The sequence below is a fragment of the Myxine glutinosa genome, chromosome 7, assembly GCF_964187855.1.
Source record: "Myxine glutinosa chromosome 7, kmMyxGlut1.1, whole genome shotgun sequence".
Taxonomy (NCBI): Eukaryota; Metazoa; Chordata; class Myxini; order Myxiniformes; family Myxinidae; genus Myxine; species Myxine glutinosa.
Genome location: NC_136267.1, coordinates 126,081,108 through 126,108,755, shown reverse-complemented (window position 1 = coordinate 126,108,755; position 27,648 = coordinate 126,081,108). Strand labels below are relative to the sequence as shown.

Sequence of the window (27,648 nt, the reverse complement as noted above, 5' to 3'; positions counted from 1 at the left end):
GTCATCTCTACTTTGCACTTCCACGATCCTCGCTCCTGTAAAAATCAAATCAAATCTTAAGCAATAAATATAGTTGGAAAACGCTTTTGTTTGATTTTGCCAAAAGCAGCAAAATTTTGTGCATCCTTTTTGATGGAGACAGTAATGGGGTATCAAAATCCTGAAGGTAACCTGCGGTTTTCACCTCTGGTACCTCCTTCAACGGCGTGTTCGTTTTACAGGCCAAAAGGAGGCGGAAGGAGCAAGCTGCCAATGCACGGGTGATGGAAGCAGAGAGACGTGCACAGGTCAGAGTGAACCACCTCCCCCAACCCACTCACCTTACTTACCCCAGTATCCTCATCCCTCATCTCATCTGGCGGCGAGCACAACGTCCCACGGCATGCAGTTGTTTTTGCGCTCGTGCTGTAAGGTGTTTCCCACAAATACCTGCTCTGTGCTGCTCATTACCCATCCAGTGTTGTACTGTGCGAACGCGGAGCCACTGCTCGTGTGGAGTGCTGCTCGTCGTACAGCACTTGCGAGGTCCCGTGCATGCTGCGCTAAATGCCTCTGTGACTTGCTGCGTGTGCCTCGTTTTCCCCCCTGCTGTGTGTTGTTGGACACCCTGCATGCATGTGTGTGCTTTATAGGAATGGTTTTTTTTGTGGGTTTAGTGTTGTATCTACCAAGTGTGCCTTCTATGCATGTTGACTGCAGATATTTGTCAGCGAATTGTGCTTGATGCCTGCCCCCATGGGAGCCGTTTTCACTTTAAGGAAGAACTCGGCAGTTCTTGGTTTTCGGTCTCAGCTTTGTCATTTTTTAAGTCCATCTTGCAAGTGAAATGCTTCGTTGAGGACTTTGTACAAATGATGATCGTTCAACCACTCTTCATTTGATTACCGGGCTCAGAGAACGGGCTTTGTACTGAACTAGCATTCTTGCGTTGGAAATTTGTGGGTGGTAGTGAAGGATGGGAGGGTCAGATGAGACGGAAGAGGCTTTCGGCAGCATTGCTGTCACAATGTGATGAAGTGGTCACTCTAAATCGTAACCCACGCACATCACGATTACTTTTGAGATAAATGGCACATCCTTTTGGAATAGTCTGCACTGCGGATCCGAATGCACACTGCAATGTTCATTCCCACGCCACGTAACATACATTCTGCTATTTTCGGCCTATCCTTAATCAACACGTCATGCGTTGCCCGACTTCTCTTCATTGCTTGTACTTTTTTGCAGCACACTTTGAAAACCTGATGCCTTGGTTTTGGGTCCATAGTTGTGCTGACAACCTGAAACTCCATGGTGTGTGTGTGTGTGTGTGTGTGTGTGTGTGTGTGTGTGTGTGTGTGTGTGTGGGGGGGGGGGTGTGGGGGGGGGGGGTGTGTGTGGGGGTGTGTGTGTGGGGGGGGGTGTGTGTGGGGGTGTTTTTACCTTGTTTGCTCATGCATTGTGATGTTGCAGGAAAAAGAACTGAGGAGACAGCACGCTGTGATTTTAAAACATCAGGTTAGTAAGCACTTTATAATGGCTTGGCCCAGTAATGCCTACCTTTTGTTTCTGTCCTGCTGTGTGTCACGGAGGCTTGCATACTCGATGAAATAAAATGATCATCAGATCTCAGTTGTTTGCTTTTGAGATGTGCCAGATTTTGTCCCATTCTTTTACGGAATGGCAATCACATCCTATGCAGCAGGTTGCTGGATTCAAACTCCCTGTATATGTCTTATAATCCTCTCTTTGCCACCAGCTGTGAGCAGGTTCATGAAGTTCTACAAACGAAATACAACAGTCCCAGAAACGCCATGTTTTATTTATTTATTTTTAAATTTACACAACTACATATAATTACATTTCAAAATCTTCTTTTTTTTCCGAACCAATTATATATACTCTACTGATATATTATAACATTGGATTATATATTTATACATATATATCACTTATTTATCTTCTTCAATCCAATGGGACATAAGGCTGCATATATATATATATATATATATATATATATATATATACAGACTTGGCATTTAATATGGAATTTTTTTTTTGTGGGGGTGAACTTACTTTTCAAGATGTCTTAGAACCAAAAGTTCATTGGAATTATGTTGAAATTATTCTAGATTTTGTTAATGTGACCTTTAAAAGAAACAAAAACCACATTTGACATTTCGAAACAAATAAATTGATCCTTGAAAGTGATGTAAACTGATATCGAACTCAAATCATGGACAGTCCTGTGTTAAACTTCTGTACGTTTTCCAGAAGTATCTCTTTATTTTGCACATTAGCCAAAATGTTTTTTAACAAAAACAAAGGTTAAATTACGACTGGGATTACGGACAGTAAAATTAAAGTTCAGTACTTCGTGTCACCCCCACGAGCATTCAGGAGAGCACGTACACGTTGAGGCATGCTGTCCACGAGATTTGCCGAGGTTTGGACAGGAATCGCTTGCCATGCAGTTACAATAGCCTGCTGCAATTCACGCACAGAGGTCGGCTGCTGGTCCAAGTGGTCGATTTGACGCGTTAATTCTGCCCACAAGTTCTCTATCGGATTCATATCCGGGGACATGGCAGGCCACTCCATATGCTCTACACCACGGTCAGCAAGAAAGTGTTGGATCATGCGAGCACGATGAGGCCGTGCATTGTCATCTTGGAAGACAAAGTTTCCTCGAAAGGCTGCACGAGCAAATGGAAGCAATGTTTCTTCCAGGATGGCCCTGTACTTAAACTGGTTCAGGTTTCCATTCAGAACAACCAGGTCAGTTTTGCCCCCTGCATGAAAAGCAGCCCAAACGCTCACCCCACCAACTCCAGCTTGGACTCTTGGCACTATACAATCTTTGTTGTAGGCTTCATGCACTTGTCTGCACACTCGGACGCAGCCATCTTGACGATAGACCAGAAATCTAGACTCGTCACTGAAGATCACATAATTCCAGTGTCCTGGCTGCCATTGACGGTGCTCTCTGGCCCACTGCAATCGGCGCTGGCGGTGTTGTCTGGTCAGGCGTGGCTTTCTCAGGGGATGCCTGGCACGATAGCCTGCTTGAAACAGTCGTTGGTTGACTAGCCTTCTGGATACAGGCACATTTGTCAGTTGCTGCCACGCAGCCATAAGCCGATTAGCTGACTTGGTACGGCCATTGCGGACTAACCGGTGCAGCTGGCGATTATCCCTCCTTGTGGTTCTGCGGGGACGCCCTGGCCTCGATATTGGAGTAGGGACACCCTTCTGAGCATTTCGTTTCAGGATCTTTGACACCTGACCTTGAGTGATGCCATACTGCCGAGCAATAGCACGCTGTTTCATGCCGTAATTTCGTAAAGCCACCACTCCATGACAAACAGCATTGTCGTGTTGACGGACCATCTCCAGAGGAAGCACCAATAACTTTTGGAGACGTGCAGCAGTTGTTTTCCACTAATACAGAACGCAACAACCCTTGTATACCCGACTGTGAAGCCAATCATCAAATGCACCTGTCCATACATTTTGCCACGCCACCTGTGATATCATCCTGTTGTTGACTTCTTGCTGCGACAGACAATCAGTGACATGGTTCTTTTAACAAATAAATCACCAAAGTGTGAAAGAAACTCACCAGATTGATATACTGAGTTAAGAAAGTAAACCCGTCAAGAAAAAAAAAAAATCCCATATTAAATGCCAGGTCTGTATATATATATATATATATATATATAGCAATACCCCGGCCTACGTCATTAATTGGTTCCATAAGCCGTGACATAACTCGGTTTTTGACGTAAACCGGGTGTAATGCCTTAAAAATGCCTTAAAATGAAGACAAACACCGTAACCATGCAGCATTGATGTTAAGCACTGCCTGGTAGATGTTATAGTTTTTCCAAAACTGCCGGATGTTGATGCCTTCCTCCTCCGACGTTGCATCAACAACCTGACGAAGAGTGCGGCGGAGATAGTAGCGCTTAAAAAGTGCTAACACACCCTGGTCCATAGGCTGGATGAGCGGTGTGGTGTTGGGTGGCAAGTACACCACCTTCGCATTGGGGTCGAAATCACCGAGGTTAGTGGGATGGCCAGGTGCATTGTCCAAAATCAGCAGCAATTTAAATTGAATTTTCTTCTCTCGACAATAGCTCTTGACAGCTGGGATGAAATGATTGATGAACCATTCTTCAAAAATTATGACAGTTACCCATGCCTTCATATTATTCATCAAAATGACGGGAAGAGACGCCTTCGGGATGTTCTTAAGTGCCCGGGGGTTCGCAGCATGATACACCAAGAGCGGCTTCAGCTTGAAGTCGCCGGTACAATTACCCCCAAGCATTAGCGTTAGCCGCTCCTTTGCGACTTTGTAGCCTGGCATGGTCTTCTCCTCCTTCGAGATAAAGGATCTGTCGGTCATCCTCTTCCAAAAAAGGCCCGTTTCGTCGACGTTGAAGATCTGCTCGGGCAAGAATCCCTCGTCCTCAATGATCTTCAATGTGGCAGGAAATTCCTCGGCGGCTACGGTGTCGGCAGCTGCGGCTTCGCCCTGAATCTTGACGTTGTGCAAACTGAAGCGCCGTTTAAAGCGTGCAAACCATCCAGAGCTTGCAACGAAGGTTGTGTCCTTATCCTCTGGGTACTTCTTCAGAAGATCCTGGAACAAAGACTTCACCTTCTCCTGTATCAGCAGCTGGCTCGTTGGTATGCGTTCGTATTGGTATGCGTTGGTATTATGATGTAGGAGTGACGTAAAGTCGCACATAATGACGTTCGCTGAACTGAAATTTACTCTAGAAGAGTGGCGTAAAGTCGGATTTGACGTATGTCGAAATGGCGTAAAACGGGGTATTGCTGTATATATAGTCTTGGCCAAAAATATTGGCACCCTTGCACTTTTTCAAGTAATGCACTATTTCCTCCGGACAATTATTGAACTTTAAAAATCTTTTGGTATCCACAAATGTATTTCTTTTGTTTGCAGTGGAACAAAACAAAGAAAGCTTAAAAAATTACTAAATCTTAGCTTATTCCACACAGAAATCCTAAAATGGCCCGGAAAAATATTATTGGCACCTTTTAGAAGTTGTTAGAAATAATTAGATTTCAAGCAGGTGATTCTCCTTTGCTTTGGAATTGAACTCACCTGTGGTGAGTTGCAGGTGGCTGCAATATAAAAAAAATCACTCATTCAACCAGTTTGAATGGAGAAAAGGAGTCATTCTGCTGTTTTGTGTCACTGTATGTACCACAATGAGCATGGAGAAAAGAAAGAAAACCAGAGAATTGTCTGAGGAGGTCAGACACAAGATCGTAGCCAAGCATGGACAATCTCAAGACGACAAGTCCATCTCCAGAGACCTTGATGTTCCCGTGTCCACCGTACGCAATGTTATCAGGAAGGTTAAGGCCCTTGGCACTGGGTTTAAGGCCTCCCTGGACGTGGCCGTAAGAGAAAACTTGATCAAAGAAGCCAACCTCCCTGGATGTGGCCACAAGAGAAAACTTGATCGAAGATTGCAGCGAAGGATTGTTCGAATGGCGGAGAAAGCACCCTCTATCACCTTATTCTATGATTGGGTGGGCCATGTTCCTCTATGGAACAATGTGAATGTGCTGGTGGCATCCCCCAACCGGGCCAGGAGGCGAATACTGGAGGCATGGCACATTGGCCAAACGAGGGCACTGTTGACAGAGGAGACTGTGGCATTATCACAGGCATATGGACCTCTCATTCATAAACACACTAGAGAGACACCGATGCTGGGGGGTGGGGGCAGGCAAGGACAAAGTGGGACAGAACCGACATCGGCAACAAGGATTACACAAACACAATACACCGTTCAAACACACACTCATTGGGTCTTAGTCGTTCGTTCCATCCTGAATGAAAAGTTTCCAGGTCGTTGGATTGGCCGAGAAGGACCAACTGCCTGGCCCCCACGATCACCAGACATAACCCCCCCTTGATTTTTTTAATATGGGGGTTTGTCAAGGATGTTGTCTGCAAAACCAAGGTGGCAAACCTGCAGGATCTTCATTCTCGGATCACAGCTGCATGCTCACTGGTGGACGCAAACATGCTGAGCCGAAGATGGCAAGAACTCGTGTACCACCTTGATGTCCTGCTCACGACAAACGAAACTCACATTGAATTGTATTGATGATGTGCACAAAACTTTATGAGTTTCGGTATCATATAAACCAAAGTATATCATTGTATCATTTGTGGTTCTAAATATATTAACAACCAAAGCCTTCTGGTACATCCTGTACTTATTGATAGATGTTGACCTTCTTTGCTGTAGGTTTCACTTGCAACACAAGCTTGTCAAGAGTCAATGGTCACAAGGTCTCGCAACACAGCTTTGTGATTGGTTGACAGAATAGGCCCACCCCCTTCCCCCAGGTATATCTGGGAGGGGGTAAACAAGGAAATTACTCTTGATAAAGGCTAGTGGAGGCCCAGTGTATGCCGGGTTGATGGCCGAAATGTTGGGTTTTTAAGACAAAACTAAAGGTTGGAGAACGGTAAAATGGACGTATTAATATATATAGGGTGTTTCAAAAAGAGTGATACAACTTTAAACGTTTATTTACAAAGAAACAGAAACCTCAGAAACGTGAACCAAACTTTTCTTGAAAGCTTATGACATGGTATTTCCTATCACTGATTGCTATTGCAGTAACTCCTGCTAGAGATAGTGAGAGCCCAAGGTCTGAAATTCGCAAATTACGCAAAATCCTTGTAATTGACGTTCTCGATGTGTGCCCCTCCGTGGTTTAGACAGGCATTGATCCTGACTCCAAAGTTCATGTGGTTCTGCCCCTGAAAATGTTGTTGTGGTTGTTGATAGCACCGTTCAAGTGGAAATAGGCTTCATCACTGTACCGCATCAGGTTGATCCAGTTTGGGTACCGCTCCATCCTGTCACTGAGCCAATTGCACATATCAAGTTCATATCAAGAACACATCAAGAACATATCAAGTTCTCATGTCATCTTGACTCAGTTTATGCCTAATATAGATGATTTATGGGAAAAGCTTTAGTTCCTTAGTGAGGATACGCCAGACTGATGTTAGTTTGATGCCCAGCTCATGGGAGTGCTGGCGGTGGAACTTCTTGGGCTCTCCACTGCAGAATCCCACACGGTGTCGATGTTGGCTTGGCTCTTGGTTACTGAAGCTGGCCTGCCACTGTTGCCCTTGCTCAGGTTGTGCACTGTACCCTTGTGCTCAAAATGTTTCACAATACATTAAATGGCACAATTTGTGGGTCTACCACGTGTTCTGAGGTCGTATTCCCAGCAGAACCTCCGGCGGGTGTCTACATATGATTTAGTCTCATACCACAGAGCCACCACTTTTGTCTTCTGCTCCACTGGAGATGGCATAGTTGAGCTACAGAGCTAGAAATCCCAGGGAACAAATATTACGATAACACCACCAACTGTATAGGTAAAAAAACAAAGAAATGGCAGGAAGTCAAAGTTGTGGCAATCTTTTTGAAACACCCTGTGTATATATATATATATATATATATATATATATATATATATATATATATATATATATACAGTATATATATATATATATATATATATATATATATATATATATATATATATATATATATATATATATATACATACATACATATATATATACTCCATATAATGAGTGGGTACCAGAGATAAGGTTGCCGTATGGCAGGCGGTGCTTATCGCTCCCAGTAAGGTGCAGCTGTATGGGACACCTTACTGGCGGTTCCCCACTGATGGTATGAAGTCGCATAATGACTGATATATATATATATATATATATATATATATATATATATATATATATATATATATATATATATATATATACATACACACACACACACATGCACACACACAAAGACATGACCACAGTTCACAACTTTTAAGGACACAAACCTGGCCACGCTTTAACTAATACTCTGCATAAGGGCCTTGTGCAAAGAGGCGAATATTTGGAATGAGCATGCTTTGGGGCAATTCAGGCGGTACTCTCATCGCCAATGCGTGGTTCTCAACGGGATTCTCTCATCTCCTTGCTTTGTCCAGGCTGGAGTGCCCCAAGGCAGTATTCAGTGTCCCATCCTGTTCCTAATCTTCATCAATTAACTTTCTGACTCACTGAAAATCCTCTTTATCTCTTTGTTGACTCCACCCTCTGCCTTAACATCCTTCAGCGTCTCTCCCGATACAGAATTTGATAGAATCACGAGCTGATCAAACACTTAGAATATCTTTCAATCATGACAAATCTCATTCTTCCAGAGATTGCTCTGTCTGTATGTCATCCCTCAGATGAACATTAAACGCTTCCAGCTACAGTGCATTCAGAAAGTATCCAGACCCCTTCACTTTTTTCACATTTTGTTATGTTGCAGCCTTATGTTCCGTCTGGCCACTCTGCCATAAAGCCCAGATCGGTGGAGTGTGGCAGTGATGGTTGTCCTTCTGGAAGTTTCTCCCACCTCCACACAGGATCTCTGGAGCTCAGCCAGAGTGACCATCGGGTTCTTGGTCACCTCTCTTACCAAGGCCCTTCTCCCCCGATTGCTCAGTTTGGCTGGGCGGCCAGCTCTAGGAGACCTGGTTGTTCCAAACTTCTTCCATTTAAGAATTATGGAGGCCTCTGTGCTCTTGGGAACCTTCAATGCAGCAGAGATTTTTTTGTAGGCTTCCCCACATCTGTGCCTCGACACAATCCTGTCTCTGAGCTCTGCAGGCAGTTCCTTCGACCTCATGGCTTGGTTTTTGCTCTGATATGCATTGTCAGCTGTGAGACCTGATATAGACAGGTGTGTGCCTTTCCAAATCATGTCCAATCAATTGAATTTACCACAGGTGGACTCCTATCAAGGTGTAGAAACATCTCAAAGATGATCAAGAGAAATGGGAGGCACCTGAGATAAATTTCAAGTGTCATAGCAAAGGGTCTGAATACTTATGTCAATGTGATATTTCAGTTTTTTTCTTTTTAATACATTTTGCAAAACTTTCTAAAATCCTGTTTTCTCTTTGTCATTATGGGGTATTGAGTGCAGATTGATGAGGGAAAAAAAGAATTTAAACGATTTCAGCATAAGGCTGCAAAATAACAAAATGTGAAAAAAGTGAAGGGGTCTGAATACTTTCTGAATGCACTGCACTTCCTGGACAATCCTTCTTGAAAAAGTTCAGTCACTCAAACTGTGGGCCTCACTATCAGTCATAATCTTTCTTGGGCAAATCACACTTTTATGTTGGCCTCCAAAGGCAGTCACTGACTGGGCATTCTCCCGCATTGTAACCTATGCTCTTTCCATGCTCTGTCTCATGTTTGATAATCTATCTATAATTCCAGTAATCTCTGTACGTTTGTACGTCTGTACGTCTGTACGTTTGTCTGTGACCGCTGTTTCTCGACAACTACCGGTCCGATATACTTGAAACTTGCCAGGTATATTGCTGGGGACCCGAGGATGTGCCTTTTCAAGGTTTGAAATTAATCGGACAAGTACTTACCGAGCTATGGCGATTTAGCCGTTCGCCGTTCGCTTTGCCGTTGCGAATGGACCAAACCATTCATGTAAATAGAGGGGGGGGGGGGGGTTCTGTGGTCGTTCGCTTTGGCTTTGCGAATGGACCAAACCATTCATGTAAATAGAGGGGGGGGTTCTGTGGTCGTTCGCTTTGGCTTTGCGAATGGACCAAACCATTCATGTAAATAGAGGGGGGGGGGGGGGTTCTGTGGTCGTTGCGAATGGACCAAGCCATTGTTTTTTTTTTTGCAGTTTTTTTTTTTTTTGCAGTTTTTTTTTTTTTGCAAGGAACGGGCACCCACGTACGGGCACGTCCTAGCTTATATATAGTACGGGCATGCCCTAGTCTATCTATAATTCCAGTAATCTCTGTGTGTTTGTTTGTACGTTTGTACGTTTGTACGTTAAGTTTTTTTTTGTTGTTGTTGTTTGCACGCATGTTTTTTTGCACCCACGTACGGGCACGCCCTAGGATGTTTACACACACACACCCCTACACAAATTTTTTTTTTTTTTTTTTTTGGCAAGGAACGGGCACCCACGTACGGGCATGTCCTAGCTTATATATAGTACGGGCATGCCCTAGTCTATCTATAATTCCAGTAATCTCTGTGTGTTTGTTTGTACGTTTGTTTGTTTGTCTGTGACCGCTGTTTCTCGACAACCACGGGTCCGATATACTTGCAACTTGCCAGGTATATTGCTGGGGACCCGAGGATGTGCCTTTTCAAGGTTTGAAATTAATCGGACAAGTACTTACCAAGCTATGGCGATTTAGCCGTTCGCCGTTCGCTTTGGCGTTGCGAATGGACCAAACCATTGCATGTAAATAGAGGGGGGGGGGGGTTCTGTGGTCGTTGCGAATGGACCAAACCATTCATGTAAATAGAGGGGGGGGGGGTTCTGTGGTCGTTACTGCCACGTGGTTTCAAAGTTTTTTTTTGTTGTTGTTGTTTGCACGCATGTTTTTTTGCACCCACGTACGGGCACGCCCTAGGATGTTTACACACACACACCCCTACACAAATTTTTTTTTTTTTTTTTTTTTGGCAAGGAACGGGCACCCACGTACGGGCACGTCCTAGCTTATATATAGTACGGGCATGCCCTAGTAAATATAAATAGAGCACAAGAAGGAAAAATGGGAAGAACCATTTGAATTGACAAGGGCACTTATCTCTAAACAAGTACAAACCCTGCCAATCTTAAACTATAGATAAGATGCACAGAAACTCGCACGGACAACAACAAGACACACACAAGGTGCCTTATTGGTCAGTTTGACTTGATGCAATGAGCTGGTTGACATCACAACTTGGTCATGGCAGAGTAAGGAAGGGTTGGGATGTTAATAACATTAATTAGGGGAATGAGAACATTTAATGGAGGAAATAAATAGGAATGGAGTGGTACGAGAGATTAAGCTAAATAATTGATCATGGAGGTACAAATTAAAGTGATAAAATACTAGCCTAAACACGTAGATTAAGTTATAACTAGTTAACTAAATACTCCCACATTTACCTCCCGGAGGCAATTTTAGAGCAATAAAATATACATTTGTGCATTTTTTTTTCTTTACTTGCAAAATCGACGAGTTTTCAAGTACATTGGTTGGTCTTGTGCGTTATTCAGTCTCTGTTTGTTCGTCTGTCAATCGGCTACAGGTCACAATTTGAAACTGATCTTCACGAACCTTCACCAGATGGTAGAGTTGGATATAAGGACGAAGCATTTTGATTTTGAGGTCAAAGGTCAAAGGTCATCTTGAGGTCAAATTTCTAAAATTGTCATTTTTCATCCGATTGACTTGGGAATTGAACAGCATTTTTCAAGTTGAGTCACTGAATCTGGAAACCAACTATTTTTGAGGTTAAAAGGTCAAAGCTCAACTCAAGGTGAACTTTCTAAAATCAATTTTCATCTGAAAAATCCACAATTTTAATGCGATTGACCCGATCTTTGATTAAGATCGTCAATTATAATCTTAATGAAATGGACAATTTGATGTATCAATGGCAACCTTTTATTTTGGGGAGTGGTGTGGATTTTGCAAGTATCTTGTTCTGCACAAATCGTCTTGTTTATTTTTATTTCTATTTTTTTAAAATATATATATTGGCGTTTCTTTGACTGTCATGAGTATTTCATTTGTATAACGTTTTGAACTCCCCTTTTACTTTTTGGTTAACCGTAATGATCAGCAAACGCATTGCATTGGTTAACTATAAAACTATATAACATGCCAGCTCTAAAATGTGGCGTAATACACGTGTAGCTTAAAAATGATACATTCTGTGCCTTTCAATTGAACTTTATTGTCACTGGACAGTGCACAAATACAAGGTACAACGAAAATTGAAAGATGAACAATGGAAATGATGCCCATTTGAATAACGTGATTTATGTGCTGCATCATAAAAAGATGTTCTTCTCTTTGTTAACGTCCGCAGTGGAAGACTCACAACTGCAAAATGGCTGTGTTTTCTAGCGTTAGCTTGGAAAGTTCATTATAAGAATCGTTCAATGGAAATCCTGCTGTATGCCATGGGCTGTATATTTCCTGGATGATTTGTTTGTTTGAGCTATGATCTGAATGAGAAAGTATTTATTACTTATAATGTCATTGCCTGTTTATTTTTATATATATATTTTTTACTTTGGCTTTATTCTCAGAATGTCCTGTGATAATCTTTCCTCTTTCCTTTCTTCGTCCAATAACGCTCTGCCACCTCTCTTCACTAGGAGATGGAGAGGCATAGGCTAGATATGGTATGAGCCTCTTTTTTACCGTTTCTCAACTCCCATCAAAAGCAGTATTGTGATTGGCTGTGACTTGGTCACCGCGGTAACCTGAGCGCACGATACCCGCACGCTGCGTAACGTCTGCATGGCTTCAGGCCGACAAGCTCCATCTTGCATCCGCTGTCCCCGTGGCCACAACACAGCCGCTCCTCGTGTGGATGTTATAACTGCAGTTTGTTGTCTCGCTGTTGGTCTCTGTCTGTCTTCATTTGTCGGACATAACATCATTTGTTTGTGTTTCTTTATTTGTCATCTTTGTTCACATCTCTGTTTGCATTTGTCTGTCTGCCTGGATTATTGCATACTTTCCTTTCCATAATAGGCCTCACTATCATTCATATTATATTTACGTTTATCTGCTTTATAAAGTTTAAAGTTTCAATAAATAACATATGAGATGCAACATTTAACTTTACACAATACATGAATAATTTTGTGCCAACAACCTCAACAACATTACTTTAATTATGAAGAAAAATAATACAAAATCTCATCTCATGGAAGAATGAGCTGCTCGTGTATTGTATTTGATCGATGTTTTAATTATAGCAAACATTCTCAGCACATCATAAGGACAAAGAAAGAAGAGGGGAACGATTTTGCCTCTCGTTATTTATCAGGGCCATCTACATATTACATATGCAAAAATGGTGAAATATTTGTGCCTTCTCTTCACCCTTCTCCTTTATCCGCCTACCTCCATCCTTGCTCACTCCACCCCTCAACGTCGATACTCTTCATTTTCTGTACTGTCCTCACTCTTGTCTTCCCCTTTCTTTTTTACACTTTTTCCGCCCTCCTCGTTTTTGCATATGTAATACATAGACTACCTGTGAACATTAAGAGTGTGTGCATAATAACCCTTTATGGAGTTTGCCTTATACTCAGGGTCAGAAAATCAGTGCAAATTTTCTGGTTTATCACAAATAATGGCTTCCATCATGGTACTTTTCTTCTTTCGTATGCAGCCGTGGGTCAGCATCATGGGTACGGCTGTGCTGCTGATGCAATTGCCCTCTGTAGGTTATGGCAGAAATTTGTAATTTGTTCAGGGTTCTGGTGATAGCTCACCTACTCTTCGCGAAGGACACCGTGGGATCTATAACGTCCGCCAACTAATACCAGCAGACGGGACGCTCAGTTTAACGTTCATCCATGGGATGGCTCACACAGTTATGAATCACCTTGACTGTGATACACCAATAACATAGTCTATAGCTGGGCCGATATTCAAACCCAGGCTAGACATCTCGGAGACAAGGTTGCATACCTCTAGGCCATCCAACCCATGGTCCTGATTTAACAGCTCATGACAGTAACAGTCCAGGCTTTCAAATGACAATCCTGAGATCATTCAACAGCTCTTACTTTTGTGTAATCAAATCAAAGACCATTGCGACATAAACTACCCACCTCCTTCGTCGTTCCACTTAATCTTTTGCCAAAAGTCTGACACATTTTGAACTTTAAGATCTCAACTTTTTCTTGACAACATCAAAAGGTGACAAAGCTGGCTCACACAATCCTTTAACTTCATAGCATGTCAAAGAATGCGGAAAGTGCTGTCAGAAGTAAATCGAGTGCACCTTCTCATACATGTATGGATGTAGAGATATACGTGTTTCCATTATTATGCTTTGTCCTTGCTCGTGTCCCTAGTCCTTGTTGTCTGCCTGTGTTGAAGATTATTGACACATATTATATGTTCGGTAAATATAATTGTTTTAATTGCGGATATTACTGCATGTTATTATTGGTGCAGGCCTGGGCACGCACAAACACAAACACACACAAACCACACATTCCTGGTTGTTTGTGTCTTCATGATCAATGACCAGATCACCACGCATTTGTTAAACATTTACCACATAGTTATCTTACTACTTGTTTATTTGTGTGTTTCCTTTTACATGTTTTTAATCTTCATTATAAATGTATGATAAGGCATGAATAAATAGTAAAAGTCTCTCCATCTTGGTGTCCATCTCTCTTGTGCGTGTGATGTGACCTGTCTGAAAGAGCAAGGTAACTGCTCATTTGCCTCAACCAACCGCTTTGCCTGTAATCTTACAAACCGCCAATCTCAGCACAGCACAGTGTCAGCTCGTTTGCATCAATGTTTTGTTTATTTCTTCCTCTTTCTTTTTGTTGCATCCATTTTGCCAGTACCATTGACAATTAGCATTTCTGAAAATGAAAGCGTAATGATTTGAGCAGACGGGTTATTCAGATGATTAATTCTTGATGTCGGCACCAAAAAGATTGTTTCTTTCAATTTTGTCAGACACTTATGGACGTCCTTTGCGAGGATCGCTGCGATGGCACAGCTCGTCCATACGAGAACCTTGGTTTTGAAATCTCGAATACTTGCGAAATTTTAACGGAATTGGATGATCCCCGAAGAATGCTTATTAGTGAAAGCCTAACAAACACATTCGGAGCAATTACTTCTGAATGTTGGAGTGTTGACAAGCCCCCTGCTGTTTCTGCTCTCTTAACCAACCCTCAGTACAACAATTTTGCTTGTTCTGACAATGTCTTTCCGCTTCTTTCTTGGCTGCCTTGCTATCATTTTTCTCAGTCTTTGCATTTCACCTAATCCACTAAGGGAATGTCGCTGTAGCTTAATAAATAAAATCTTTTCTCGTCCCTCCATCCTTGCTCTGTCCACCATCAAGCCCAACTTGCTGTTACCGTGATGTCTCATCATTTTTTTTGTCTAGCCCTGCTTTTCAATTTCCATGTGGATGTTCATCAAGCATTAGATGTTTAAATCGCACGTTTTGACTGTGTATAGTGTTCACCTCAATCGTTGTTACCCGATGTTGTCAGGAGAGGGAGCGCCGGAGGCAGGAGCTGTTGCTACTAAAGGCGCTCGAAGCCCAGAAGAAGGCAGAGGTGCGTGTTCCAACTGTTGTTTCATTGTTTACAGCCAGATATTTTGCCCCGAAAAATAACAAATTTCAAACTCTTACTCTGCTGTTTGGATCTTTCCTTTCATGTACAACCTGCTTAGCTCACAGATAAGAAAATGATGTGGATGTGCATCATCAGTATGTTTGGAGCCAGATTGAATTTCCACAGATGTGCTATCATTACATTGCTTGACGTTATTTAAGGTAACTTAGAAGAAATTTGATGAAGAACATTTGTCTAAGGAAGTTGGACTCGAGTGGTGTAACCTGTCCGTTGGTTTCCTCAATCAATCAGTGTGCCTACGTCAGAGGACACCACGAGCATCTTAAGGTGAAGTAGTGGAACAAATGGATGCGTCTTAATCCAAATCCAAAAATATTTTTCTTCTGCACTAAGTAAGCAAACGTTTGCGTGTGCAGAGATTAATATTTGAGACCCTGTGGTGAAAATTATTGTCATTATGCTGGACAATTTGTACAAATCTATGCAAAAAATTCCTTATTTTCATGCAATATCAAAACTATAGTGACATTTTTCAATTATTCGGGACATGAAGTATAGAGGAATACAGGAATCTTAAATTGATTCCAACTGATCAAATGGATAGATTTTTTTTTTTACTCTAGCATAAGAAGCATAATGATTTGATCACACCACGTTGTTTGGATCTTAGTCCATGCACGAGCACGTAGTAATGGGTCATTAATGATTAAAAGTTTGTGGTGTATTTTTGTGGACCATACAAATGAACTTGGAAATTCAAAGTCATACACGAGCTAACTAGTACCGCACCCTGTAGAGTGCATTTCTTCGCCAGGCTGAACAGTTTAGGTTCTGCATCAATTTGATAGGCCTGATCTGTATCCAGACATGAAACAAAATCTAATCAGCATGTTCTTGTCACCGACTCAACTCTTTCACAAAGTTTTGTCATAATCCTTTCAAAACCTTTTGAAATATCGTGCTATATATAGTTTTTGGCCCTCTCTCTCAATAGTGATGAATCACTTCAAAAATATTTTTTAATTCTTGTATCTGGATTCTGATATTCACCAAAATCTCATCATCAATTTGTCCTTATCACACACCCAACCTGTTCACTGAGTTTCGTCCGAATCCATCCATAGCTTATTTAGATAGGCTGATGCCTATATCATTTGATAATTTTCTCATAGTGGCCATAATTCAGTCATCCACAAGTCTACCATGTCCAATTCAGGTCTGCTGGAAAAGGTATTACTCGGCTGACATCTTGGATTATGTACTCATTTCTATAATGGAAATATCTAAATGCATTCCTTGGGATTTTGGTGTGTTTTGATAGCAATCCCTATCTATACACAAATTGCTGCTTTTCAAATTAATAAAAAGATTATTTCTATATCATTTTACTGATTTTCCCATTTACATACTGATAGCATTCTTGAACTCTTGAAATATGGTTTTATCTGATAACGACAAAAGGGTCATGGTGAGCATGGATGAAATGATGTTCAAAAAGAGCATTATGATATTATTGAACAGTAGATGTCATGACGGATCAAACACATCATGTAGAAAAGTTATCTTGAAATGGATTCAAACAGTTTCAGCAAAGTTGTTTTAAAAATGGAGATACCCAACCAAGACAGGAACATTGAAAGAGCATTAACAAAGAATGCTGATTGATGGCTGTGTAGGTATAACTACCCAATCTCAATACGTCACAACAAACATTACACATCAACCAAATTTGCACAACGAAGAAACACAACCTTATGGACAGGGAGATGATGTAGGAGACGAAGCAACGAAAAGACAACGAGAAGAGCACTTGGTAGAGTGCAAACCTCCACCAGGCTGAGCAATTTATGGTTTCTATCTCACTGATAGGCCGGATCTGGATTCGGACCTGAACCAAAATCGAATCGGCTTGTTCTTGTCAACTAACCAACTCGTCCACCATGTTTATTTTAAAAACCTCGTCCACAACTTTTTAAAATACAGTATGTTATATATCACTTTTCGCCCGATCTCTCAATGTTGAATAATCACTTCAAAAATTAAATAATTCTCGTATCCGAATCCATATTCAGATCTTCACCAAAATTGAATCGATTCATCCTTGTCACACACCCAATCTGTCCACCACGATTGGTCCAAATCCGCCCATAACTTTTCGAGATATCGTGCTATGTATCGGTTTTAGCCCTATCACTCAATGGTGAAGAATCACTTCAAATATTAAATAATGCTCACATCCGAATTCATATTCAGATCTTCACCAACATCGAATCGATTTGGTCTTGTCACACACCCAACCTGTCCAACAAGTTTCGTCCAAATCCGTCCACAACTTTTTGAGATATCCCGCTTTGTATCGTTTTTGGCCCGATCTCCCAATGGTGAAGAATCACTTAAAAAATCTAGTAGCCGGTTCCGAATCCGGATCTTCACCCAAATCTAATCATTTCGTCCGTACCACATACACTACCTGTCCGCCAAATTTTGTCCGAATACGTCCACAACTTTTTGAGATAACTTGTTCACAAACAGACAAACAAACAAACAGACACCCTTATTTTCTGACAGACAGACAGATAGACAGATAGACAGACAGACAGACAGGGGTGAAACATAACCTCCATCCACCTTCAGTGGCGGAGGTAATAATAGACACTGAAATAATAAGAATGTACTTTGAGTGAATCATCTTTATGAGGTGTTTCACTTTGTCATGGCCTCCATCATGATGGTAAATTGTTGATTGACATTTTCATCATCTGCTGATGGAATTGCTCACAGGTATAGTACTTACCTGGCCTCTCGAGTATGGCTTTGATTCTCAACCCAACTACAAACTCTCCTGTTGCTTCACGGACTTTCCATTACATCAATGGGTCTCGCTGTGCTTAAGTGGGGGAGGTTAAGCTTGCTGTCTTGCCTGCTTGCATTCATTGTTATACATTGAAGATCACACTGTATCTTTTGAAAAAGAATAGGCCATGTATAATACCTCACACGCTGTACCTTGCCAAATTCCAAAATCCTGCCCAAACACATGCAGAGGGTCCACTGCATCAGCGGCCGAGCCATGCCTCAATAACAATGTACCAGCGTAGCAAATTCATCATTGAATCCCAGTGAATTGTGCATTCCAAAGAAGAATTATGGAAATATCTGATCCGTATTTGTTTTTTTTAAATATTTTTTTTCCGAAGGATGATTTGCCTCCTCGGCATGATTTGCCTCCTAGGCATGATTTGCCTCCTAGGCATGATTTGCCTCCTCGGCATGATTTGCCTCCTCGGCATGATTTGCCTCCTAGGCATGATTTGCCTCCTCGGCATGATTTGCCTCCTCGGCATGATTTGCCTCCTCGGCATGATTTTCCTCCTCGGCATGATTTGCCTCCTAGGCATGATTTCCCTCCTCGGCATGATTTTCCTCCTCGGCATGATTTTCCTCCTCGGCATGATTTGCCTCCTCGGCATGATTTGCCTCCTAGGCATGATTTGCCTCCTCAGCATGATTTTTCCTCCTCAGCATGATTTGCCTCCTAGGCATGATTTGCCTCCTCGGCATGATTTTCCTCCTCGGCATGATTTTCCTCCTCGGCATGATTTGTCTCCTCGGCATGATTTGCCTCCTCGGCATGATTTGCCTCCTAGGCATGATTTTCCTCCTCGGCATGATTTTCCTCCTAGGCATGATTTGCCTCCTCGGCATGATTTTCCTCCTCGGCATGATTTGCCTCCTCGGCATGATTTGCCTCCTCGGCATGATTTGCCTCCTAGGCATGATTTGCCTCCTCAGCATGATTTTCCTCCTCGGCATGATTTGCCTCCTCGGCATGATTTGCCTCCTCGGCATGATTTACCTCCTCGGCATGATTTGCCTCCTCAGCATGATTTGCCTCCTCAGCATGATTTGCCTCCTAGACATGAGTTGCCTCCTCGGCATGATTTTCCTTCTAGGCATGATTTGCCTCCTCGGCATGATTTGCCTCCTCAGCATGATTTGCCTCCTCGGCATGATTTCCCTCCTAGGCATTATTTGCCTCCTCAGCATGATTTGCCTCCTCAGCATGATTTGCCTCCTAGGCATGATTTGCCTCCTCAGCATGATTTGCCTCCTAGGCATGATTTTCTTCCTCGGCATGATTTGCCTCCTAGGCATGATTTGCGTCCTCGGCATGATTTTCCTCCTCGGCATGATTTGCCGCCTCGGCATGATTTGCCTCCTCAGCATGATTTGCCTCCTAGGCATGATTTGCCTCCTCAGCATGATTTGCCTCCTAGGCATGATTTGCCTCCTCGGCATGATTTGCCTCCTAGGCATGATTTGCCTCCTCGGCATGATTTGCCTCCTAGGCATGATTTGCCTCCTAGGCATGATTTGCGTCCTCGGCATGATTTTCCTCCTCGGCATGATTTGCCTCCTCGGCATGATTTGCCTCCTCGGCATGATTTGCCTCCTCAGCATGATTTGCCTCCTAGGCATGATTTGCCTCCTAGACATGAGTTGCCTCCTCGGCATGATTTTCCTTCTAGGCATGATTTGCCTCCTCGGCATGATTTGCCTCCTCAGCATGATTTGCCTCCTCGGCATGATTTCCCTCCTAGGCATTATTTGCCTCCTCAGCATGATTTGCCTCCTCAGCATGATTTGCCTCCTAGGCATGATTTGCCTCCTCAGCATGATTTGCCTCCTAGGCATGATTTTCTTCCTCGGCATGATTTGCCTCCTAGGCATGATTTGCGTCCTCGGCATGATTTTCCTCCTCGGCATGATTTGCCGCCTCGGCATGATTTGCCTCCTCAGCATGATTTGCCTCCTAGGCATGATTTGCCTCCTCAGCATGATTTGCCTCCTAGGCATGATTTGCCTCCTCGGCATGATTTGCCTCCTAGGCATGATTTGCCTCCTCGGGATGATTTGCCTCCTAGGCATGATTTGCCTCCTAGGCATGATTTGCGTCCTCGGCATGATTTTCCTCCTCGGCATGATTTGCCTCCTCGGCATGATTTGCCTCCTCGGCATGATTTGCCTCCTCAGCATGATTTGCCTCCTAGGCATGATTTGCCTCCTCAGCATGATTTGCCTCCTAGGCATGATTTGCCTCCTCGGCATGATTTGCCTCCTAGGCATGATTTGCCTCCTCGGCATGATTTGCCTCCAAGGCATGATTTGCCTCCTAGGCATGATTTGCCTCCTAGGCATGATTTGCCTCCTCAGCATGATTTGCCTCCTCAGCATGATTTGCCTCCTAGGCATGATTTGCCTCCTAGGCATGATTTGCCTCCTCAGCATGATTTGCCTCCTCAGCATGATTTGCCTCCGAGGCATGATTTTCCTCCACGGCATGATTTGCCTCCTAGGCATGATTTGCCTCCTAGGCATGATTTGCCTCCTCGGCATAATTTGCCTCCTTGGCATGATTTGCCTCCTCGGCATGATTTTCCTCCTCGGCATGATTTGCCTCCTCAGCATGATTTTCCTCCTAGGCATGATTTGCCTCCTCGGCATGATTTGCCTCCGAGGCATGATTTGCCTCCTAGGCATGATTTGCCTCCTCGGCATGATTTGCCTCCTCGGCATGATTTGCCTCCTCAGCATGATTTGCCTCCTAGGCATGATTTGCCTCCTCGGCAGGATTTTCCTCCTCGGCATGATTTGCCTCCTCGGCATGATTTTCCTCCTCAGCATGATTTGCCTCCTAGGCATGATTTGCCTCCTAGGCATGATTTGCGTCCTCGGCATGATTTTCCTCCTCGGCATGATTTGCCTCCTCGGCATGATTTGCCTCCTCGGCATGATTTTCCTCCTCAGCATGATTTGCCTCCTAGGCATGATTTGCCTCCTAGACATGAGTTGCCTCCTCGGCATGATTTTCCTTCTAGGCATGATTTGCCTCCTCGGCATGATTTGCCTCCTCAGCATGATTTGCCTCCTCGGCATGATTTCCCTCCTAGGCATTATTTGCCTCCTCAGCATGATTTGCCTCCTCAGCATGATTTGCCTCCTCAGCATGATTTGCCTCCTAGGCATGATTTTCTTCCTCGGCATGATTTGCCTCCTAGGCATGATTTGCGTCCTCGGCATGATTTTCCTCCTCGGCATGATTTGCCGCCTCGGCATGATTTGCCTCCTCAGCATGATTTGCCTCCTAGGCATGATTTGCCTCCTCAGCATGATTTGCCTCCTAGGCATGATTTGCCTCCTCGGCATGATTTGCCTCCTAGGCATGATTTGCCTCCTCGGCATGATTTGCCTCCTAGGCATGATTTGCCTCCTAGGCATGATTTGCGTCCTCGGCATGATTTTCCTCCTCGGCATGATTTGCCTCCTCGGCATGATTTGCCTCCTCGGCATGATTTGCCTCCTCAGCATGATTTGCCTCCTAGGCATGATTTGCCTCCTCAGCATGATTTGCCTCCTAGGCATGATTTGCCTCCTCGGCATGATTTGCCTCCTAGGCATGATTTGCCTCCTCGGCATGATTTGCCTCCTAGGCATGATTTGCCTCCTAGGCATGATTTGCCTCCTAGGCATGATTTGCCTCCTCAGCATGATTTGCCTCCTCAGCATGATTTGCCTCCTAGGCATGATTTGCCTCCTAGGCATGATTTGCCTCCTCAGCATGATTTGCCTCCTCAGCATGATTTGCCTCCGAGGCATGATTTTCCTCCACGGCATGATTTGCCTCCTAGGCATGATTTGCCTCCTAGGCATGATTTGCCTCCTCGGCATAATTTGCCTCCTTGGCATGATTTGCCTCCTCGGCATGATTTTCCTCCTCGGCATGATTTGCCTCCTCAGCATGATTTTCCTCCTAGGCATGATTTGCCTCCTCGGCATGATTTGCCTCCGAGGCATGATTTGCCTCCTAGGCATGATTTGCCTCCTCGGCATGATTTGCCTCCTTGGCATGATTTGCCTCCTCAGCATGATTTGCCTCCTAGGCATGATTTGCCTCCTCGGCAGGATTTTCCTCCTCGGCATGATTTGCCTCCTCGGCATGATTTGCCTCCTCAGCATGATTTGCCTCCTAGGCATGATTTGCCTCCTCGGCATGATTTTCCTCCTCGGCATGATTTTCCTCCTCAGCATGATTTGCCTCCTAGGCATGATTTGCCTCCTCAGCATGATTTGCCTCCTAGGCATGATTTGCCTCCTCGGCATGATTTGCCTCCTAGGCATGATTTGCCTCCTAGGCATGATTTGCCTCCTCGGCATGATTTGCCTCCTCGGCATGATTTGCCTCCTCAGCATGATTTGCCTCCTAGGCATGATTTGCCTCCTCGGCATGATTTTCCTCCTCGGCATGATTTGCCTCCTCAGCATGATTTGCCTCCTCAGCATGATTTTCCTCCTCGGCATGATTTGCCTCCTAGGCATGATTTTCCTCCTAGGCATCATTTGCCTCCTCGGCATGATTTGCCTCCTCGGCATGATTTTCCTCCTAGGCATCATTTGGCTCCTCGGCATGATTTGCCTCCTCGGCATGATTTGCCTCCTCAGCATGATTTTCCTCCTAGGCATGATTTGCCTCCTTGGCATGATTTTCCTCCTCGGCATGATTTTCCCCCTCAGCATGATTTGCCTCCTAGGCATGATTTGCCTCCTCAGCATGATTTGCCTCCTAGGCATGATTTGCCTCCTCGGCATGATTTTCCTCCTCGGCATGATTTGCCTCCTCAGCATGATTTTCCTCCTAGGCATGATTTGCCTCCTCAGCATGATTTGCCTCCTGGGCATGATTTGCCTCCTCGGCATGATTTGCCTCCTCGGCATGATTTGCCTCCTAGGCATGATTTTCCTCCTCGGCATGATTTGCCTCCTCAGCATGATTTGCCTCCTCAGCATGATTTGCCTCCTCGGCATGATTTGCCTCCTAGGCATGATTTGCCTCCTAGGCATGATTTTCCTCCACGGCATGATTTGCCTCCTCGGCATGATTGCCTCCTCGGCATAATTTGCCTCCTTGGCATGATTTGCCTCCTCGGCATGATTTTCCTCCTCGGCATGATTTGCCTCCTCAGCATGATTTTCCTCCTAGGCATGATTTGCCTCCTCGGCATGATTTGCCTCCTCGGCATGATTTGCCTCCTAGGCATGATTTGCCTCCTCGGCATGATTTGCCTCCTCGGCATGATTTGCCTCCTCAGCATGATTTGCCTCCTAGGCATGATTTGCCTCCTCGGCATGATTTTCCTCCTCGGCATGATTTGCCTCCTCGGCATGATTTGCCTCCTCAGCATGATTTGCCTCCTAGGCATGATTTGCCTCCTCGGCATGATTTTCCTCCTCGGCATGATTTTCCTCCTCAGCATGATTTGCCTCCTAGGCATGATTTGCCTCCTCAGCATGATTTGCCTCCTAGGCATGATTTGCCTCCTCGGCATGATTTGCCTCCTAGGCATGATTTGCCTCCTAGGCATGATTTGCCTCCTCGGCATGATTTGCCTCCTCGGCATGATTTGCCTCCTCAGCATGATTTGCCTCCTAGGCATGATTTGCCTCCTCGGCATGATTTTCCTCCTCGGCATGATTTGCCTCCTCGGCATGATTTGCCTCCTCAGCATGATTTGCCTCTTCGGCATGATTTGCCTCCTCAGCATGATTTGCCTCCTAGGCATGATTTGCCTCCTTGGCATGATTTTCCTCCTCGGCATGATTTTCCCCCTCAGCATGATTTGCCTCCTAGGCATGATTTGCCTCCTCAGCATGATTTGCCTCCTAGGCATGATTTGCCTCTTCGGCATGATTTTCCTCCTCGGCATGATTTGCCTCCTCAGCATGATTTGCCTCCTAGGCATGATTTGCCTCCTCAGCATGATTTGCCTCCTGGGCATGATTTGCCTCCTCGGCATGATTTGCCTCCTCGGCATGATTTGCCTCCTAGGCATGATTTGCCTCCTCGGCATGATTTTCCTCCTCGGCATGATTTGCCTCCTCAGCATGATTTGCCTCCTCAGCATGATTTGCCTCCTCGGCATGATTTGCCTCCTAGGCATGATTTGCCTCCTAGGCATGATTTGCCTCCTCGGCATGATTTGCCTCCTCGGCATGATTTCCCTCCTCAGCATGATTTGCCTCCTAGGCATGATTTGCCTCCTTGGAATGATTTTCCTCCTCGGCATGATTTTCCTCCTCAGCATGATTTGCCTCCTAGGCATGATTTGCCTCCTCGGCATGATTTGCCTCCTAGGCATGATTGGTCTCCTCGGCATGATTTTCCTCCTGGGCATGATTTGCCCTCCTCAGCATGATTTGCCTCCTAGGCATGATTTGCCTCCTCGGCATGATTTGCATCCTCGGCATGATTTGCCTCCTCAGCATGATTTGCCTCCGAGGCATGATTTTTCCTCCTCGGCATGATTTGCCTCCTCAGCATGATTTTGCTCCTCGGCCTGTGATTTTGAGAGCAAAAAATGCATTGTTGGGCAACGAAAGTAATTTTAAACGAAGTATGAGGTCCAGCTTTGGACTGTACACTGTTATTTTGTCCCACTTTGAGTCCATGATTTATTTATTTTTATCTGAACATAGCTTTTATTCCAGGCAAGGCTGTCTCAAATATAGAGCTTTGTATCACTGCTGGGTTTTGTATCCTAGTTTGCATCACTGCTGGGAACGCAGTTGTGTCGCTGATGTAGTGCCCCCCCCCAATTCCCCCTAATGCCCTCCTCCCTCCTTCTCCCCCCTCCCCCAGCCACCACACAAAGGTCAGAGCAGGGATTTGTAATTTGTTTTGAGTTCCAGCGATAGTTCACCGACTCTTTGAAAAGGACACTGTGGGAGCTTTAACATCCTCCAACTAATGCCAGAAGATGGGATGCCTGGCTTGACGTCCGGCCTAGGGACACACACATTCCTGCTTCACTCTGCCTGCGAAACCAATTCAGTCATCACCAAAAAATTGGGATACTTCTGGCCTGATATTGTCCATATGTACATTATGTGATGTTGGTTATTGATGAGCATTTTCATTATTTGCCTGTTTGAAGCTCCACACGATATGTGTGACACTTCATTGATTCAGAGCTGATTTTTCCATCGAAAGTTCTGTTTGCAAGTGAACACAACTTTCCCTCCTCCCCCCCCCCCCCTTCCCCCTTCCCCTTCCCCAGGTGTTTTTATTCCAGAGAGACCTGAAATAAATAACTGTCTTAATTGAGGATTTTACGGGCTTAGACATTTCTTTAAGGAATAGCTGAACTTCACTGGCTCCAAATATCATGTACCTGTACCTTGAGCAATGACTTAAGTCATATTTTGATTTGAAATTTGTCAGAGCAGAGGTGAGTTTGTGGATTGGGATAGGTGAGGTGACACAATTTTGGAGTTATGCCAATTGGTGAAAAGGCAAAATAGGTCCAGAATGAACATTTGACGGAACACCTTTTCCCATGGTAAAGGGAAGCAACAAGGAAAAAAATCCGTGATAACACTTGCTCTTCCTGACAGCATATCGGATAAATAAGTTATCGGGTGCATTAAACCATGTCCTCAGTCATTTGATCGGCCGCATGGTTTCGCGGAATTGGCACAGTTTTCTCCTGAGATCGCAGGGCCGTTTCCCAATTCTCAGTGTTCAATCGTGTTCCTCCATATCATGTGTACCATTTTCAAATGCCCATTCGTTTTTTTCAACATTGTGTTGAAGTTCATCTGATGCTACTTATTATTAATAATCATTTTAGGGCAGGTTTCGCTGTACGCTGTATTTATGAATGGTGGTGAGACAAAAATAAAATGTACATTCTCAACACTTAAACTACTGTTACCTGCTAATCCCCCCCCATTTCCCTCCCTTTATAATTTTCCCCTCTACCCTCCCCCGCCCCACCCTCCACCCCCCACCCAACCCCATTTCCCAACTAAAAAGACATAGTATGACCATTTGTCTGGATGTGCTGCTTCCAGGAGAAAGAGCGACTGAAGCAAGAGAGAGTGGTAGAAAAACAGCTGAACAAGGAGCGTAGGCAAGAGATGCGCCGTCTTGAGCTGCAGATAGCCCTTGAGATGAAAAAGCCAAATGAAGATCTGTGCCTCACAGAGCAAAAGGTACATACAGTGTGCATTACTGCCCTTCCAGTAATCGTTAACTTTATACTTTCCTGGGATTATTGTAATCGCCGAGATAATGTATAAGGGCATTCAAAGTGTTATAGGAACTAGTTATAGAGATTATAGTTATAGGGATACTTGCAAAAGTCCCAGACACTCACCATATTAAAGCTAAAGCAGTTCTATTTTTCTTCCCAATTATATTTGTTTACATATTGAAATAGCTGAGGCATTAGTTGTCGGATGTCAAAGTGTCTTTCACAAGCAGTGGGCAAGTTATCACCGGTATATATATACATACACACACATATATATATATATATATATATATATATATATATATATATATATATATATATATATATATATATATATACAGCATTACCCCGTTTTACGCCATTTCGACCTACGTCAAATCCGACTTTACGCCACTCTTCTAGAGTAAATTTCAGTTCAACGAACGTCATTATGTGCGACTTTACGTCACTCCTACATCATAATAGGACGTGAAAAAAATCAATTTTTCCTTTAAAATATATTTAAACTAAATAAAATAGTACATAAAAATTAACAATAAAATAAGCCAAAAAATAATTTAAAATACAATAAACAGCACATTAAAAATATTTTTAAAATGTACGTACAGTATACGTACGCGTAGCTGCTGGTTCTCATTCAAAACAAAGGCGACGCCATATGCATTTTGTCCTGTGCTGCGGTCGCGTGCTTGCTTTGCCTTTCGCTGTTATTTTTGTGATTATTCCTTTACTGTGTCTGTGTCGTGAAAATCAAGCTCAGACACGACTTGTCCCTTGGGTAGGTTTAATATCATTTAGATCTGAAGTAACATCCTGTAAAAATACATTCATGCAACAGACATTAGAATCAGAGTATTGTATGGGCAATGTCCGATATCACAATAGGTAAAACAAATCAGCGCAGCATATAGGGGCGTACATACCATTCAAACTACAGGACTATGTCACAGTAAGTGCCGCTGGAGTGTTTGTGCGCCCCGGTGTCCCGGGTCTTATAGACGCCCCTTTTTAAGCGAGCACTCCCTGGGTTCACCTTCGGTATAATTTCACTACATTCTCCCCGCCGTTAAAACTATACTGCCGCTCGGCAGGTTGCAAGCAAGCGTTAGCAATAATCGAATGGGTCACGTCAATCCACGTCAGTCGGTCCACCCGTAGCGGTCGGGGCGGCGAACTACCCTGCCAGTTCGTGTTCGGAAACTACCGGGTACGGCGTCCCCAAGCCCGGAGTCCCCCGCGTCGGAATAGCTGCCGGAGGTGGGTGTCGGAGGGGGCGCCCCAGCGCCTTCGGGCAAGGGAGTGGGTGA

The 27,648-nt window shown here is 44.0% G+C and overlaps 1 protein-coding gene across 10 annotated transcripts in view; it reads left to right on the top strand.

Moving 5' to 3' along the window:
- Positions 1 to 27,648, top strand: part of BAZ2B (bromodomain adjacent to zinc finger domain 2B) — a 420,170-nt gene that overhangs the window by 291,717 nt on the left and 100,805 nt on the right. For 8 of the 10 annotated variants that reach the window (XM_078782265.1, XM_068123184.2, XM_068123187.2 and 5 more), the window contains 5 exons: positions 222 to 287; positions 1,453 to 1,497; positions 12,273 to 12,299; positions 15,165 to 15,230; positions 26,160 to 26,300. In XM_078782265.1, coding sequence (XP_078638391.1) covers positions 222 to 287; positions 1,453 to 1,497; positions 12,273 to 12,299; positions 15,165 to 15,230; positions 26,160 to 26,300 — 345 coding nt within the window. The remainder of the gene's footprint in view (positions 1 to 221; positions 288 to 1,452; positions 1,498 to 12,272; positions 12,300 to 15,164; positions 15,231 to 26,159; positions 26,301 to 27,648) is intronic. The other 2 variants (XM_078782264.1, XM_068123186.2) reach the window with 1 other exon arrangement.